At 39.4% G+C, this 15,498-nt stretch overlaps 1 protein-coding gene across 1 annotated transcript; it reads left to right on the top strand.

Annotated features, from left to right (window-relative positions):
* The first annotated feature begins 612 nt into the window (after window positions 1-612).
* On the top strand, window positions 613-2,664 carry LOC115265790 (uncharacterized). The gene has a single exon (XM_029871735.2). It carries the CDS (start codon window positions 671-673, stop codon window positions 2,549-2,551), a length of 1,881 nt encoding a protein of 626 aa, XP_029727595.2. The 5' UTR covers window positions 613-670; the 3' UTR covers window positions 2,552-2,664.
* Window positions 2,665-15,498: the final 12,834 nt, after the last annotated feature.

A 15,498-nucleotide genomic window follows, 5' to 3' on the forward strand; every position in this document is an offset into this window, starting at 1 on the left:
AAATCTCAATTTGTTCATCGAGCACATGTTCTGTTGTGCACATGGATGTCAAAGCATTTTCAACCGATATTCTAAAGCTACCGTCATCTCAATTTAAAAGATTCTGCTCAATCGTACTTTGAACATATGATTTGATTTTGATTGCAAAGAATTTGACCAACTTTTCGAATAAACACCTCCGGTCAAATCATAATTTTAGACCATCCTTCGTACCATAGTGCCATGTTAAAGGTGCGCCGGGAATTGGATTCAGGTAGTGCCTGAAATAGACGTGACCTTGACGAAAACATAATTTGAGGGACAATTATTCAATCTTATTATTTTAAGGAAATTGTAGTTCTTTTAAAATATTTTTTACATGATGAGGAAGCTAATTTATAAATTAGTAATTGAAACCAAATTGGTAATGAGACGTCAAAAGGCATTAGGCAGCGTGCAAGAATAAAATCGATCATTATTGGTCGGTGCTCACATAGACGGGAATTAGTTGAAAACCCTATTTGGGCACCTAGTTATTTATTATTCTGAAAAAAATGAAAGTGGTGGAAAGAGAACGACAAGTAGTGAGGAAGGTCACAGCGGATTTGCAGCGAATCTGGCCAAAAAAGAAGATGTGTGAATCATCACACTAAACCTAGTAGGCTGCACTGTTATCAATACCGTCTCAAAGATGACGTACGATCTGTCGCTCCCCAAGTTGGTGGATTTGGCCATCGGAACTCCCGAGGTTGGTACCCTGGACCTCACGGCACTGCACAGTCTGCTACACATCATCGTTCGCAAGTTGGGATGTCAAAAAACGCAAGTACAACTGCTGCCCGACCACAAAGAACGGATCGATTGGTTGATTGAATCGCTGGATGAAAACCCATCACTAAGCGTAACGGTTGAACAACAAGATGGCGGCGATGAGGTATTCCAAGTGATGAAATATGTGAACATACCTGAGCAAGTCGAACAACGTTCTGAAAGTATTTCCAATAGCTCTGAGGTGCAGGACTTCTCGGAACGATTGTCGAATCTGGAGAGTGTTGTATCCATTTTGCCAAGTCCTGAAGAGTTGGAGCGTTACCAGTCCAGCCGTGAATCACTAAAGCCAGAAGAATCAGTGGACTTTCTCAACATGGCCGCCAGATTGGATACCATTGAAGTCAGCTTGGGCAAATTGACGGCGTTGGCCAACGATCTGCTACTGGAATTCGCTCGCATGGAGAAAATGGTGCTTCCCTATTTGGAAGGTGGTGATATAGCCGTTTTGAAGACTCAAATAGATAACATAAACTATCTGTTGACGACCCAGTTTCCGGGCTTCTGCTCCCGGCGGCCATCGGACCCTCAACGGGCATCAAAGCGATTGACGATCAATGCACTTCCTGAGGATTTCTACACCAGAGGAATACCAACGATAGCTCAACTTCCTTCAACCAGCACGAAACGGGCCAGCTCTCGATTACAATCTATTGCACCATCCGATCATCTCGAAAAAGAAGTCGAATGTATCAAAAGTGTTCTGAACGGTTTGATCGGGATGCTACCTCTTCCCGACGCTTCCGGAAGCGAACTGGTTCTAACCAATTCGGAGGTATCATGCGAAGAATCCCAATCCACCATGAGACCTAACTTCCATCAAAAGGCGGCCAGTGCCATCATCAATCTACGGTCGGTACAAAAGGAAATTGACGAGATATTTCTAGAAAAGGAAGAACGTTTGGTTGCTCTCGAAACAGCACATAAAGAAGTTCTTGATCTGGGTACCAAGTTGCAGGAGACTATCGATGCGATCGGAGAACAATTTGAAGCTTTGAGAAACAAATTGGACCTGCTAAAAGAGGAACTTGCCATGAACATAGAGGATCGCCACAAAATTCTACAGGATCAACTCGACAAGCTTTCTCAAGATGTTCATTATCTCAATACTGACACTGTAGGACGTGTTATCCAGTTGGAGATGCAAATCGAAGATCGCCCGGACTTTGCTCTATTCAGAACTCGTGTATCACTGGAACAATTTGAAACCCAATTAGCCATTATCAAACAGTCCATAGAAGATTGCAAACTTGAATTTGACCGAAACGATTTACTACAACGAATTGACTCTTTGGTATTGAAACTTTGTGAAAAAGTGGACCGCAAGGAGTTATCCACGTTGGAGACAAAAACCAATAAGAAGCTGTCTCTCCTACAATTGCGATTGAATAAATTCCTAGCCCTCCAAGAAAGCATCGAAGCTGCGGGAACGAAACTCAAACTCTCCGGCAACTTCACGTGTATTTCCTGTGACCATGAAGCCACCACCAAAGCGCTGGCGGATCTTGTTCCTCAAAGTAAGGCCATCCGAGCGAAGTTTTCCTACCCCTACGAACTGGACGCTGGTTACGAGACGCGGAAGAAGCGTTACTGTGCGGGGCTGTACACGGTGGCGCGGAAACCCAGGAAAATAAATGCGCAGCGACTGTGTCAGTCATTGAAGGTAGACGATCCTTCCAAGCTGCTGAACATGGGGCTTCATATTGTGTCGCCGGAGAATCCAACGTACAAAATCCACTTGTAAATTGCTCAGTTTTTTGTTGGTTAAAAATATATGTTTAAATGCAGAATACAAAAAAAATCATCTACTTCCTTTTTCGATGATAAATTCTTGTTTTTTCAAACTTTCGCCAATGGAACAGCCATGCCATCTCAGCGAAGAAGTGGAATTGTGAATTTGTAACAAGACAACGCCATATAATTCAATATGAAAACGCTTTTAAAAATTAAAAAAAAAAGTTCAATGAAATCAAAAATTCATTAGTTTTTAAAGTTTAAATCTTTTACGAAAATAAGTAGCAAATGAAATTTCTTAAATTGTCACATTGCAAGTTTTAATTCAAATGGCGAGCTGTTGGTAATTGCTACGTATCACATCAGAAAATGTGCTAAATCCATCCGAACGGATACTAGGGTAAAAGCCCCCTTCTTCGGCCTAGTACCTATATTCATCTCATTTTGTCTCAAGGACTAGAGATGTGCGCCGTCGAGATTTATTACTTCACGCCGCCGGATGTTTTGATTTTCTAGCACGCCGCCAGCTTAAAACTCACCACGCCGCCGAACTTAGAATTTCCCCAATAATCTTCAGAAAATAATCGATTTAAGTTTAAACGCTCCCATAATGAATGCATGTCATTCATTGCCGAATAAACAAAATATTTCGTTCAATGATCCTGTTGAGATTTTAGTTACTTTTTAGTCACTTATATATCATCATATAAAAATCCTAGCAAATATCATATTCTTCACACAAGGTGTATAAAGCATGCAATGACAGCATGCATGCTTTTCCCCGCGTGACGTCATAACGACGTTCGTTTATAATTGAGGGGGTCAATTTTTCATTACATACATACAAAATGTGAGGTATTTCAAAATCAACCGAATTTTCTCCGATGTAATGAAATCTGAAGAATTCAGGTTCTAATAATTCAATTCATGCCATAACTTAAGAATTATTTAGGCAGCATCCATTTATTACGTAACGCTAAAATTTATATTTTTGCGACCCCCCCTTCCCCTCCGTAACGCTTTTTTGTATGGAAATCCAAAAATTTTTGTACGGGCCGTAACGCTTGGCCATACTACCCCCTCCCCCAAGAGCGTTACGTAATTTGTGGACTGCGCCTTATGGATTTTTTTATTTATTATGGAACGTTTAATTGTCTGCCGCACTATATACGAGTGCGCAATTACAAGTTACTGCACTAAAACCTCAATTTATGCACATGGCTGGGGGTGCATAAATTAAAAAAAGGCATAAAATGAGGGAAATTTGTGCATAAAAAAAAACGCTCCCGTAACGCCTCTGAATCCCGCCGAAAATGCTCTGAAACTTCCTGAAATGGCTCCAAAATTCCCCTTAAACCGCCTCGTACCCCATGTAACGCACCTGCGACGCTCCGAAACCCCCGAAAACGCCTCCATAAGGCCTCTGAATCCCGCCAAAAATGCTCTGAAACTTTCGAAATGCCTCCAAAATCCCTCTAAAATCCCCTCGGACCCAATGTAACGCATCTGAACGCCTGCCAAAAACGCCTGCCTAACGCCTCCGAATCCATCTAAGACCCACTTGCACCCGTTTAACGCACGTGAGATCCTCGGAAACCCCCGAAAACGTACCAGTAACGCCTCCAAACCCCGTCGAAAATCCTCTGAAACTCTCTGTAATGCTTTCGAAATCCCCCTCAGACCCCCGAAAACCCCCCGGAGATCTCCTGGTACCTCGGGGAAACCCCTGGGAACCCTCTGAAACTCCCCTGTGACTTTCATTTGCTCATCCTTATAAACACCCTTTAGCCGCCGTTGCAATAGTTACCATCATTATTAAATATTCTTATGCACAATATTGGTTCTGAGTAGCTTTCCCTTAATTTATGCAGGTCATAAAAAAAGGTGCATAAATTAAAAAGTGCATTAAAATAACATGCATAAATTGAGGTTTTAGTGTATTTACATTCTCATATGCAAAGTATAGTTTGTTAAAATGTTTCGCTATATGAGATGTTAAAAGAGCGAAATATTGAATTCTCATTTTTAACGCCACCGCCGCCGACGACCAAAAATGATGTTTTAACCGCGGCGCACATCTCTGCCGAAGCACCAAAGCAAGCATCACAGCGGTGCCAGACATCAAGAAACAAGTAGTTAATTGAATGAGATTTGGTCACTACAAATACGATGTTTTTTCAATCAGAATATGGTCGTTTCTTGGTTTAACATCTTGGTAATCGAACTTCTACGCAAATCGTTCAATAATTTCATTTTCCAACGCCATTTCTTTCAAAATATTTGGTTTGGTTTTCATCTAAATATGCTGCTACCGCTCAAGCTTTACGAACTATCATCCAGTTCGGCAGCACTGATTTGCCAATCAGCTGTGAATGTATGCGAGTGCAAAACGTGGGGAGCGAGCATAGACGATTCGTCACGCCGCACATTGTTATGACTTCTCCTTTGCGAGAGAGGAAAACAATCACAATGAAACTGTCACCTGCTAGGGAAAGGGAGTGCGTTAGTGGGTGAGTGCAGAATGCTCTACGATGAGAAAATGTGAGAGTGGTTGTGGATTTGCTGTAAATACTGTTGAGATGAATAAGGGGCCACCCGGTGGACCGCGATGAGATGGAAATTTTACGGTGTGCTGAAGATAGGTGCGAGTGGCTCGCGATTTGTGATCGCAATTAAATCAAATATTGAAGGTGAATCCCATTCTAGTGCATCGTAAGATCAACAGTGGAAGTGAGCACGTGTGTTAAAGGTTTGTATCATTAAGTTTGAAGCGTATACATTGCGCTGTGAGTGATTTTTCATGTTGCACATCCTTAATGAGACTAAGATAGGCACAAATACCCTAGTCGATGATGAATGGTGACGATTTTGCTCTCTCTCTCTCTCCGAAAAAGAATGGCTTCTCGTCACAATTGAACGTCTGACCGTATAGAGAAGAGTATTGGCAGGCGAAAAAGTGCGTCTATATACCTACTTACGTTTCAAGTGTTCGCGTAAGGGGAAGCAGAACTGGATTTGCCTTGTTGAGTTCCAAGATGGTTTACTGGCCTTTTTAGATTGGGTCAACAAGGTCGATTTTTTTAACAAAGCTTTTTCGAATCCTTTCCGCGTCCAAAACAACTGTGCAAAATTGATTGCGTCTCCGTATTCCGCATTGCGATTGAAATTTGTATTGAAAAACGTACTTTTTGCATTTTTCTCATAAGATAATGATGTTTCTGTACACAGCAAAAAATATGAAAGTTAAACAGAACGTAAATTGAAGATCAACTGAAATTTGCGACAGAAAAATGTAAATCACCAGCATTCTACGTCAAGCGAGCAGCCCGCTGCTGGTCAGACGGCTTGTTTACAGATTTTAAAGCATATTCGCTTTAAATTTACATGCATCTGCTATAAATCTTGCCAGCCACTCTCCGTCATCAGCTACGAACGGCTGCTGGCAGCTGTGGTGGTTTCCCCGTTCTCTCTCAGTACTCTCTGTAGCAGCCGGAGCATGTCGGGAATGCGTGCATTATGGTAGAACCAGTTTAACTTTGAGATAGCCGAGAGAGCTCGGGCGTGCTACTCACACCCCAAGGATCTGAGTTCAATTCTCGCTCGGAGCTCAATTTTTCTTTATATGTTCTAACAGATATCTCCAATGTAAGTTTAAGATCGCACAAAAAATTCCATCATATATGACGGGGTTTTTTTGTTAAATTCGATCCGTCATAATTTTACAGGTTTTTTTTCGAACTGTGAAGACCATATAACTTATGATGGCAAAGTATAGCCCAGGATATACTGAAAAACTTTGTCCAAGACCGCAAATTGATTCAAGACTTGTAAAAAAAGCTAACTACTTGGCAATACAGGTCAAAATTTTCAATTTTATTATTAAAGTTATTTCTTTTTTTATTTTTTTATTTCTTTTTTTATTTATTTATTTATTTATTTATTCATTTGTAATTTTAACTGAGCAATTCTTGGTCTTATTAAAATGTGTTCTTAATACTATACATCTATAACAAGTTGGAGGATGTAGAAACCCAGGGGGGGAAATTGTACACGAGCGTTCACGTATGCGTGAGAATTTTTTCGTTAGCAACGCAAAAAATTTACCCGAAGAGACCCGAGGTTGAGCCGAAATTTCTTATGGCAAACCCGACCGACTAGCTGTTGGTGAGTTTTCTGAAAGTGTCGAAACATCACTGAAAAGTAGCAAACATCGACAGTATTTGCTACCAGATCGCATCAGAAGGATGCTTGCTAGTAATTGACTAACAATTTCCTACTTTATTTGAACATTTGAAGAAATTTTCTGTTTTATGGTGCAAAAATTTTCCATAACAAATTTCAATCGTGAACCGAAAGAACAGAAAAAGAATAAGAAACTCAGAAAGTTCACCGAAAAACGGGAAAATTCACCAGCCGCCGGCCACGCACACGACCATACTATCTTTATACCCGACTTAAACATATCCTGGCAATAGTCTACTGGCGAACAAAGCACGAACGGTGTGTCCGTCGGTGTCCTCTGCTAAGCCAACACAGTCAGCGTGAGATCTTACGGTCGATGGCGAACGCGCATTTGTTGCATTTGTTACACTGCATTATGGTGAATCCAAGTAGGTACTCACAGTCACAAAAGTATGGAATGGCGATTGCAGATTCTGAAGATGCTAATTTTTCTGTCATTTTTTAACTCAATTAGAGCACTAGATCTTTTTTTTTCCCCTGTAGGGGTACACAACCACTGCGACCATTAATTGATCTATTGTGGTAAGACCCAGTTGCTTTATGCAGTACATTAGTACACTCACTAGTATTAAGAACTAGCGATTGTTTTTTTAGGCCTGCATTAAACCCCAGTCTGGAATAGCTTCCAAAATGGAGGCCACTACCTTCTTGGGATTTATATTCCACCAGATATCTCGGGGATACATGATGCATCCACCGAAATAACGTTCTCTCGTCTTAAAGAGAAAACTACACTCACAAAGTAGATGTTCCGAGGTTTCAGAGTTGAAACCACAGAACCGACATTCTTCTGATTGAATCTTCTTGAGCTTCAATAGAAAGTGTCGAAATGGGCAGTGCCCGGTTAAAAATCCTGTGTACACACTTAATTCGCGTTTACTAAGTTTCAGTAGTGTGTTCGTGTTTTTCACGCTTGGCACGATGAATCTCTTTGACTGGGATATTCCAGGTGCAGTATGCCAGTTTGCTCCTACGCTCTGTTTCTCCCATTCAGCTCCATCGATAGAGCACTTGCTGATACTCCACAAAAGGGTTCCGGTCCATACAAGGTACCCAGAGATCCGTCCCTAGCTAGCTGGTCCGCAATTTCGTTGCCTGCAATTCCACAATGACCTGGTACCCAGAATAATTTTACAGTATTCCTTCCAGCCAGTTCCTTCAGTAGTGTAATGCCTTTAAAGCTGCCTGAGTCCTGACTGTCTGAAAAGATATAGATATTTGCATGTCTATATTTTCTTTTAAGACAGATGGCAGCGCTTTCCAAAATAGTTTGAATTTCAGCTTGGAACACCGTTGGCCATTTACCCATTGGTATGGCGAGTTTATTCCTGGGTCCATATACTCCAGTCCCAGTTCTATCACTCATTTTCGATCCATCCGTATAGAATACAATAGATCCTGGTCGAACCGTTGGTCCTCCTGATTCCCATACGCTCCGATCATCAATCGAAACTTTGTATGGTATATTTAAGATGAATTTTGGTTCCATCCAGTCTTCATTTTGTATTACTAGTGGATTTACAGTAACATTGGTTAAGATTTCCAAGTGTCCTGTTAGATCGCCTTCTAAGATGTTCTTGTATCTTTTTAACTTCAAGACACTTTTCTTCGCCTCTAGTTGCACAAATTGGTGCGAGGGTAGCAGATGCATTAAGGCATCTAGTGTTGAACCAGGAGTACTTCGAATAGCTCCTGTTATTGACAATGTTGCTAAACATTGAAGTTTAGCCAGCACTCGTTGAGCTGTTTTGGTGTTGGTTTTAGGCCACCAGACTAAAGGGTGAGTCGTTAATTATTGTGCCACCCTACCTTCAACTGATTCGCAAATTGTCTACAGTTAACGAAATGAAACCAAATTTTTACAGTAGTTTAGTATATGTATGTATTTCAACTTTTTGGTATAGGTTCAAATTCAGGATGCGTTTTAGTGAAATTTACGACATTTCCAATTAACGCCCTCCATGTGGACTAGGGTGGCTCACACTTATATGAAAAACAAAAATTTCGAAAAATACCAAGTCTTACCTCCTAAATCAGTTGTTTTAGACTCCCAGAAGCTACGTTCAAAATTTGAGAAAAATCGGTTGAGCCTAAGGGGGCGCTCAAAACGCTTGAAGTTTGTATGGGAAAACTTGGCCAAATGTATGCAGAAATTTTAAGTTTTCGAATTTTGCCGCTAGGTGGCGCTGTGAGCGTTCAATAATCAAACCCTTTGGAATTATTGTAGGTGACTATATGCCAAAGAACTTTGTCGAAGACCGCGAAGTGATCCGACGGCTGTGAAAAAAGTTATACCCTAGGCAAAGTGAGGCAAAGTATTGAGATTTCATTATTGATATTATTCCTTTACATGTATTGGAAAAATAACAATTAAGTTTATCCTCACTTTTCCTAGGGTGTAACTTTTTTCACAGACGTTGGATCACTTTGCGGTCTTCGACAAAGTTGTTTGGCATATAGTCACTTACAATAATACCAAAGGGTTTGAATATTGAACGCTTACAGCGCCACCTAGCGGCAAAATTCGAAAACTTAAAATTTCTGCATACATTTGGCCAAGTTTTCCCATACAAACTTCAAGCGTTTTGAGCGCCCCCTTAGGCTCAACCGATTTTGCTAAAATTTTGAACGTATCTTCTGGGAGTCCAAAACAACTGATTGAGGAGGTAAGACTTGCCATTTTGCGAAATTTTTGTTTTTCATATAAGTGTGGGCCACCTTAATGTGGACATGTTCAGGCTCCACTTGAAATAAATAAATAAAGCTCTCTGGTTTGTTTATGCGCATCGTGCCTGGTTTTCACCCAGCTCCAAGCTTATGTTTCAATTACAACCGTTCCTGAAACCTATTGACGAACATTAAGATGATCCGATAATGTATAATCATTAATTGTTCCAAGGCGCGATACCATGATTTTAGATTTTAGCATATGATTGTACAACATCCTTTTTAGAACTGTTTACTAAATTTATTCTATATCGACCGAAATCTCACTGATAACTGCTCAATTCATTCTATGTAAACAATAGACTATATGGACAAACTGTGCAAAATTTGGTAGATTTTGGTGAAGTAGGAGAAAAGTTACGTTAGTTTGAAAATGGCACAATAATTATCGACTCACCCTTCAGAGAGGCATAAGAGACTTTGGGTCTAACAATTGCCAGGTAGACCCAATGAACTATCCTGGGATTTAGCCCCCGATCACTCTCCGACAGGCCCAAAGAGCAGCTGCTGCCTTATTTACTACATGCTCTAGATGTTCACTCCAGTTCAGTTTTTTATCTAGTATGACTCCTAAATCTTTCACACTGGAGGAGAATGTCAACTGTACCCCATCCAAGGACGGTGCCTTTATATTGACATTTCTTTTTCTTGTAAAAATTACAAGAGTAGTTTTAGTCCCTCTCCTTTACACCAGGCAAGAGTGTAGTTTAACGCTATTTGCATTCTGTTTGATAGCATTTCATCATGCTTTCCTCTTACCACTATTACGATATCATCTGCATAGCCAATGACTTCGAATCCCATTGCCACCAAACTATTAAGCAAGTCATCAACAATTAAAGACCACAGCAATGGTGAAAGTACACCTCCTTGGGGACAGCCCTTAGACGTACTTACTTTAATGGTTGATTCGCCCAGTCTGGAGACAATACATCGATTTCTCAGCGCTGCAGTGATCCAGTCAACGATTGAGCCATGAAAGCCCCGTTTATTCATAGCTGATCTGATTGAAGCATGTGAAGCGTTATCAAACGCACCTCCAATATCAAGAAATGCACAGTACGCTACTTCCTTGTATATTTGATGCTTTTCTCTATTTTTTTGTGTCAACGTGTGAAGGGCTGTTACCGTCGACTTGCCTTTGCAATAGGCAAACTGTAATTTATTTAGCTTGTGAGCTTTTAAAAAACGAGCCTTTGATATGCTCGTCCAGTATCTTCTCCATTATTTTGAGTATAATTGAGATTAGGCTTATTGGCCTGTATGCTTTAGGTTGTGTTTTGTCCCGTTTGCCGTGTTTTGGTATGAATATCACTCTTATTCCACCAACTGGGAATGTACCGTGCTGTATTAGCGCCGGAAAAATGCCGTCTTCTCCAGCAGATTTGAAAGGGTCGAAGGAATTTGTTGCCCAGTCCACCATTGCCACCGTGAAAATTTTTCCAGTTTGTTTTTCCATCAGTACTTCCAATGTTTCTGAACGACTTCTGGTGAATGTGCCATTATCCTTCTTAACGTTGCCTAAGCCATTTGAGTGTTCCTTAGAAAGGACTTTTTGAAGCCTGGCCGCTTCTGAAGTGTATTGGATGTTTTCACACATGAATCTCCAATGTCTTCGTTTGCTTTTCCTTATTTCAGTGCTATATTCGGTTAGGGCCTTTCTATATTGGCCCCAATCCGAAGTTGCTTTTGCTCTGTTGAAGAGTTTCCTTACTTTCCTCCTTATTTTTTTGTAGAGCGTTGTTCCACCAAGGGACTTTCCTGTTTGAACTTCTTTCCCTTTGTCGACAACTTTCGTAGTATGATTGTATAATTTTGTTAGTGACCATCCTAGAAGCTTCTTCTAGTTGTTCTGCTGTTCTTATTTTTTCGTCCAGCAGAGGTTGCTTGGTCGCAAGAATTTGCTTGTAGAGATCCCAGTTAGTGTTCCGGGGGGTCTCGATAGAATTCCCTCACTAGATCTTCTTAACGATATAACACAAAGATAATAATGTTCAGTTTATATCACTTAACGGTACAGGAACAATTTTCAGAAGTGAATAAACACTATATTCAGCACAAATAGACTCAGCGAATCAAACAAGTTGAATGTTAGGCACCATCGGACAATCTATACGTTATAAATTTTATCACAAGTGTCGGATCACCTTGCGGTCTTCGACGAAGTTTTTCAGCACATCAAAGGCGTTATCGATTTTACAGTTGAACACAAATTTAATCCTCTTATGAGAAAAATGCAAATAAGTGAGTTTTCCCATACTAAATCCCATACAAATTTCAGTTTCAATGCAAAATACGAGGACGCAACCAATCGCTTTCAAGTTTGCACAATTGTTTTGGACGCTAATATGGATCGAATAAGCTTTGTTCCGGGTTGATGCGATGAAATTTCAATTTTCCCATACAACGTTGACCCACTCTACTTGTTATTTTATTGTTCGATTATTGTTGATTTCAGCGGTGCAAAAGTAGTTCGTCAATTGTAATTATAATGCGTTAAAATTGATTTCAAATTGATGAAAAATCCCTGACTCCATGTTTCCGGAACAGCAGAAGTAGTGGCCAATACAGTCAATTCGGAACTCAGTTCAAATTAAAAAAAAAAACGCGTAAAAAAAGTCTCACAATTCTCGACGAATCATGCAGAAATAAGACGATGAAATTGTATGAAGTTTTCATTTACGCGGCCGCGTTTAAAAGTTTAAAAAAATCAGTTCAATTTTTTAACACCAAACACACCTTTCCCCATTTTGGACACCCTTATGTTTAACGAGTTCAGGGCCCTTTTTAAGAGTAAAAAATTGATTTTAAAAATTGTCCCGATTTTGTCAGCCCTAAATGCTATCCGAGAATGACAAAATCAGGTCCTCACTGTGTTTTTGTCTCGGCTTGGTTCTCCTCTAGACCTTTCCAGAAGAAAACCTCAGCTATGCCAGTGCCAAGCTCCAGTGGGAATATAGAGCTAGGAAGAAGATGAAGAAAAATGAATGCAGTCATGTCTCCAGGATGAATACTACAACTTATCTAACACCCAGGGAATTTTCACGTCTATTTTATATATAATTTAGTTGATATTTCTGGCCTAGAAAAAACATCTTTATTTGTTAAATAGAATGTCTATCTTACTCGGTAAGTAGGCCTTGACCAGGCTAGACGGTCTTTTTCTACTTGACAGATTTTCCTGCGCCTCAAATATTTTATTTTATTGCAGGTTTTCGAGGATTGAAATCAAAGAGGATTGGAGCGATTTTCAAGTTTGGACTATTGTGCAGGTACAGGAGAGGAGTAGCAGCTTTCAAGCATACTTTTGGAGGATTGCATTTGGACAGATTTGTGCGGTGGATTGCGTACTTTTGAGAGAAGAGCAGCAGTTTAGTTTCCAACAAACTTTCCAAGGATTGCATTTTGGTGGATTTGTGCCGTGAATTTCGTTGCAAGTTGAAGATTTACTCGACAGTTTACTTTGGAGTGTTACCCAAAACCATAAGCATAATATTTATTTATTTAATTTTTCAATCTTTAGGGGAGACTGAGGAGACTTGATCCCTGGGGAGACTTGTTCCCCCCATATTTGCTCGGAATCAAAGACATTTTTCTTCTAGCATATTTTTTCCAAAACTACTCCTGGACAAACGACTATGTTTTGGCTACAAGTGATTTCGATTGTACATTGCATTATTTTTTAACGGCTGATGGTTTGTTTTCAGTCATTCAGAAATCTTTTAGGCGATTCTGAAAAAACTCAATAACTTTGTGAAAACTGAACCAAATCGTGTCAAAATTTTACAGCACATAGCTTAAATAAAATACTTTCAAACTTATTTATCCAAATAAGGCTGTTGTTTACATATCTTAATTAATTCAGCTTAGAATTCACAACAGTGACATGGGGAGACTTGATCCCTCGAGGATTACACACACATTATACATGTGAAAAATAAAATTCTATCCGGAGGCCTCTATTTACTTGGAATTCTAGTCTATTCAACGATAAAATGTGTCAGATAATTATAACTTTAGTACAAACCAAGAAAAGGGGGATCAAGTCTCCCCATTTTGAGAATACAGCATATCCTTAAAAATTTAAGGAAATCTTACAATTTCAAACACTCCATATTCATCGAAAATACAAGAAAACTCGAAAAGAAAATGAATAGGAATGCTCTGGAATTATTTTCCCTTTAAATAAACTATGTGCTCAAAGGGGGATCAAGTGTCACCCATTTTTGAAAAATACATCATAATACATGCCTCCATAAAAACACAGTTTTGAAAACTTTAACAATAATTTAAAGGCCTTATGTTGTGTATTAACTTGCAATAGATGTTTACCTGCCATTTTGTATGGAAATCGGATCTAGTTTTGTGTTTTTTCTTAAAGTTTTACTGCCCATAACTGCATAACAGTCACATTCGACAAAAGTAGGCATGGGAGAAAATGGAGTCCAAAGTTTGCAATTTGCGTTAGTATGGAAAAGGATCAAAATTTCAAAAATTTGCCAAAAATTCATAATGAATCTTTATGAAATGAAATCTTCTACAGCTCTTCTTCTATGCTGGGCGAATAATTGAAAAAATAGTTAGACCAAAATATGATTGACGGTACGCTATGAGAGCAGTGTGTATTCCCAGTGTGACTGTTATGCGGTTACATTCGTGAATATTTGATAATGAGACAAAACGACTTGGTATTTTTTTCACATTTCGTAGAACAAACTTGTCAAGTTCCTTTGGGCGAATGAAAGTAATGATGATTTGGAGATGACCCCCAGTATTAACTCAATATTGACAAAAACTGCAAATGTTACAAATATGCAGTTATGGGCAGTTTAGGTAAATTAAGAAAAAGGGATCAAGTCTCCCCAGTCTCCCCTACTGTAGCTTATAATTTTATTTCACAACAATTTTGATTAATTGATTGCTTGTTTAGATTTCATTATGGAAACTGATAATAGTGAAGGGGGGGTCAAAAGAAAACATAATATTAGCCGAAACCTCTTCGTTGGTGAAACCCTTTCGTGTGAAAGTTTACCCATCCAATTTTAAGGGTCCTTTTGTTGTCTACTTCCGTAAAAAGGAAAGACCCATAAACGTTTTACTGATTTCCTCTGATGTTTAAAAAAAATACAAATCCGTCAAGGAAATCAAAAAATTGCTTTGGACAAACTACGTGTGGTTTTTGGATATCGAGATGAAGCCGTACCGTTGTTTGAGAATTTGTTTAAAACTAATGAATTCCACTCATACTGAATCTGTTGAAGTTCTTTCTGATATTATCCCACTGAAAATTCGTTTCAGGAGCTAAATTGCAAATTTTTGATAAATTGTTTTGCAAATAATCATCAAGTCATAAGCACCTTGGAGTCGTTATACCAAATTAATCCTACTAATGGAATATTGGATTCTATTCACTGTTCAAATCAAGATCTTTTATATGTGCATTCGAATGGGTTTTATGATTTCAAATTAAACATACATATATATGAACCATTAATTGACTTGTCTATATTTTATGAATTGCGACAAATACCAAAGCTTGAACATTCGAAATTTGAATTTCTAATTGATGGCACCGCAGGTTTTGGAATATATAACTTATTTTCAGCTCATTTTCATAAATAACAATCTCCGTGTTCTGTTTTCATAGCAGAACTCATTGCTTTGTATTTTACTTGTAACATGATCAAAGATGATGGGGGGCCCATATAGCCGAGGCGGTAAACGCACGGGTATTCAGTATGACCATGCTGAGGGTGACGGGTTCGATTCCCGGTCGGTCCAGGATCTTTTCGTAAAGGAAATTTCCTTGACTTCCTTGGGCATAGAGTATCTTCGTGCCTGCCACACGATATACACATGCAAAATGGTCATTGGCAGAGGAAGCTCTCAGTTAATAACTGTGGAAGTGCTCATAGAACACTAAGCTGAGAAGCAGGCTTTGTCCCAATGAGGACGTTACGCTAAGAAGAAGAAAGAAGAATGATCAAA

This window comes from Aedes albopictus, chromosome 2, assembly GCF_035046485.1.
Source record: "Aedes albopictus strain Foshan chromosome 2, AalbF5, whole genome shotgun sequence".
NCBI classification, from domain to species: domain Eukaryota; kingdom Metazoa; phylum Arthropoda; class Insecta; order Diptera; family Culicidae; genus Aedes; species Aedes albopictus.

What these genes read in the sequence shown, in the direction of transcription:
- LOC115265790 (XM_029871735.2), top strand. Translation starts at nt 671, where the DNA reads ATGACGTACGATCTGTCGCTCCCCAAGTTGGTGGATTTGGCCATCGGA.